The sequence below is a fragment of the Austrofundulus limnaeus genome, unplaced genomic scaffold, assembly GCF_001266775.1.
Source record: "Austrofundulus limnaeus strain Quisiro unplaced genomic scaffold, Austrofundulus_limnaeus-1.0 Scaffold3063, whole genome shotgun sequence".
Classification (NCBI taxonomy): domain Eukaryota; kingdom Metazoa; phylum Chordata; class Actinopteri; order Cyprinodontiformes; family Rivulidae; genus Austrofundulus; species Austrofundulus limnaeus.
Window position 1 is genome coordinate 1 of NW_013955465.1, and position 799 is coordinate 799.

Below are 799 nucleotides of genomic sequence, written 5' to 3' on the forward strand. Positions count from 1 at the left end.
ATGTTATTGTTTATAGAATTCATGTTTTTTTTTACTGAAATGAATAAAGTTTTGTTTATGAAATGGATAACACTGTTCCTATGCAGGGAACACCAGGTAGAGCTCAGTTAGTGTTTGTTAGCAGTGATCAGGAACGTGATGTTTCGTGTCAAATGATTTGGACTCCAGTCTAAAATCAGAACGACCGGGTTTTAGTTTTGGATTTTCTATGAATCAGTTTCATCCTGGCGGCGGCGTTAAAAGAGGCGGGGCTTACGTCTCGAGGCGGCGGCGAGGTGAAGGACTGGTCCATGCGGCACTGGATGGCCAGTTTGATGTCGTCGGTGTCCACGCTAGATTTCTTGGCGTGTGTGGCGTAGATCTTGGCGTCCTCGATGATGGTCGTAACGTATCCTGCAGACAGACTCAGAACCATCAGCTACTTGTTCTGAGGGTCCAGTTTTAAAATAATAATAAATATTTATTTTAAATAAAGAATAAAAGCCTTGATGATTCAAACGTAAAGCAGACTCACTGTAGGTGAACTCCAACATCTGGTTGATGACCCTCGGCTCGTACTCAGTCACCCCCATGTCCTTCAGGATCTGGATCATCACCTGGAAAAACCCATCAGAACCACAAGATTTACTGCTGGAAGTAAAACATGAAATTAATTTCTTCAAAAAACTAAAAATTTAATCCCTGATTTGATCTGTTTATGGTTTGTATTTGTCCTCACTGAGGTCAAACATTTTATTTTAAGAGACAGGAGCAAAAATAAACAATAAAATCCATATTTTAAGTTTGATGAGATCTTTGA

At 39.9% G+C, this 799-nt stretch overlaps 1 protein-coding gene across 1 annotated transcript; it reads right to left on the bottom strand.

Moving 5' to 3' along the window:
* Window positions 1–256: 256 nt before the first annotated feature.
* On the bottom strand, window positions 257–596 carry LOC106511680 (transcription initiation factor TFIID subunit 9; the record flags this gene model as incomplete). The annotated part of the gene is given in 2 exon segments (XM_014000427.1): window positions 257–393; window positions 515–596. Coding segments are annotated over 2 exon segments (219 nt in total), but the record flags the coding sequence as incomplete, so codon positions are not given.
* Window positions 597–799: the final 203 nt, after the last annotated feature.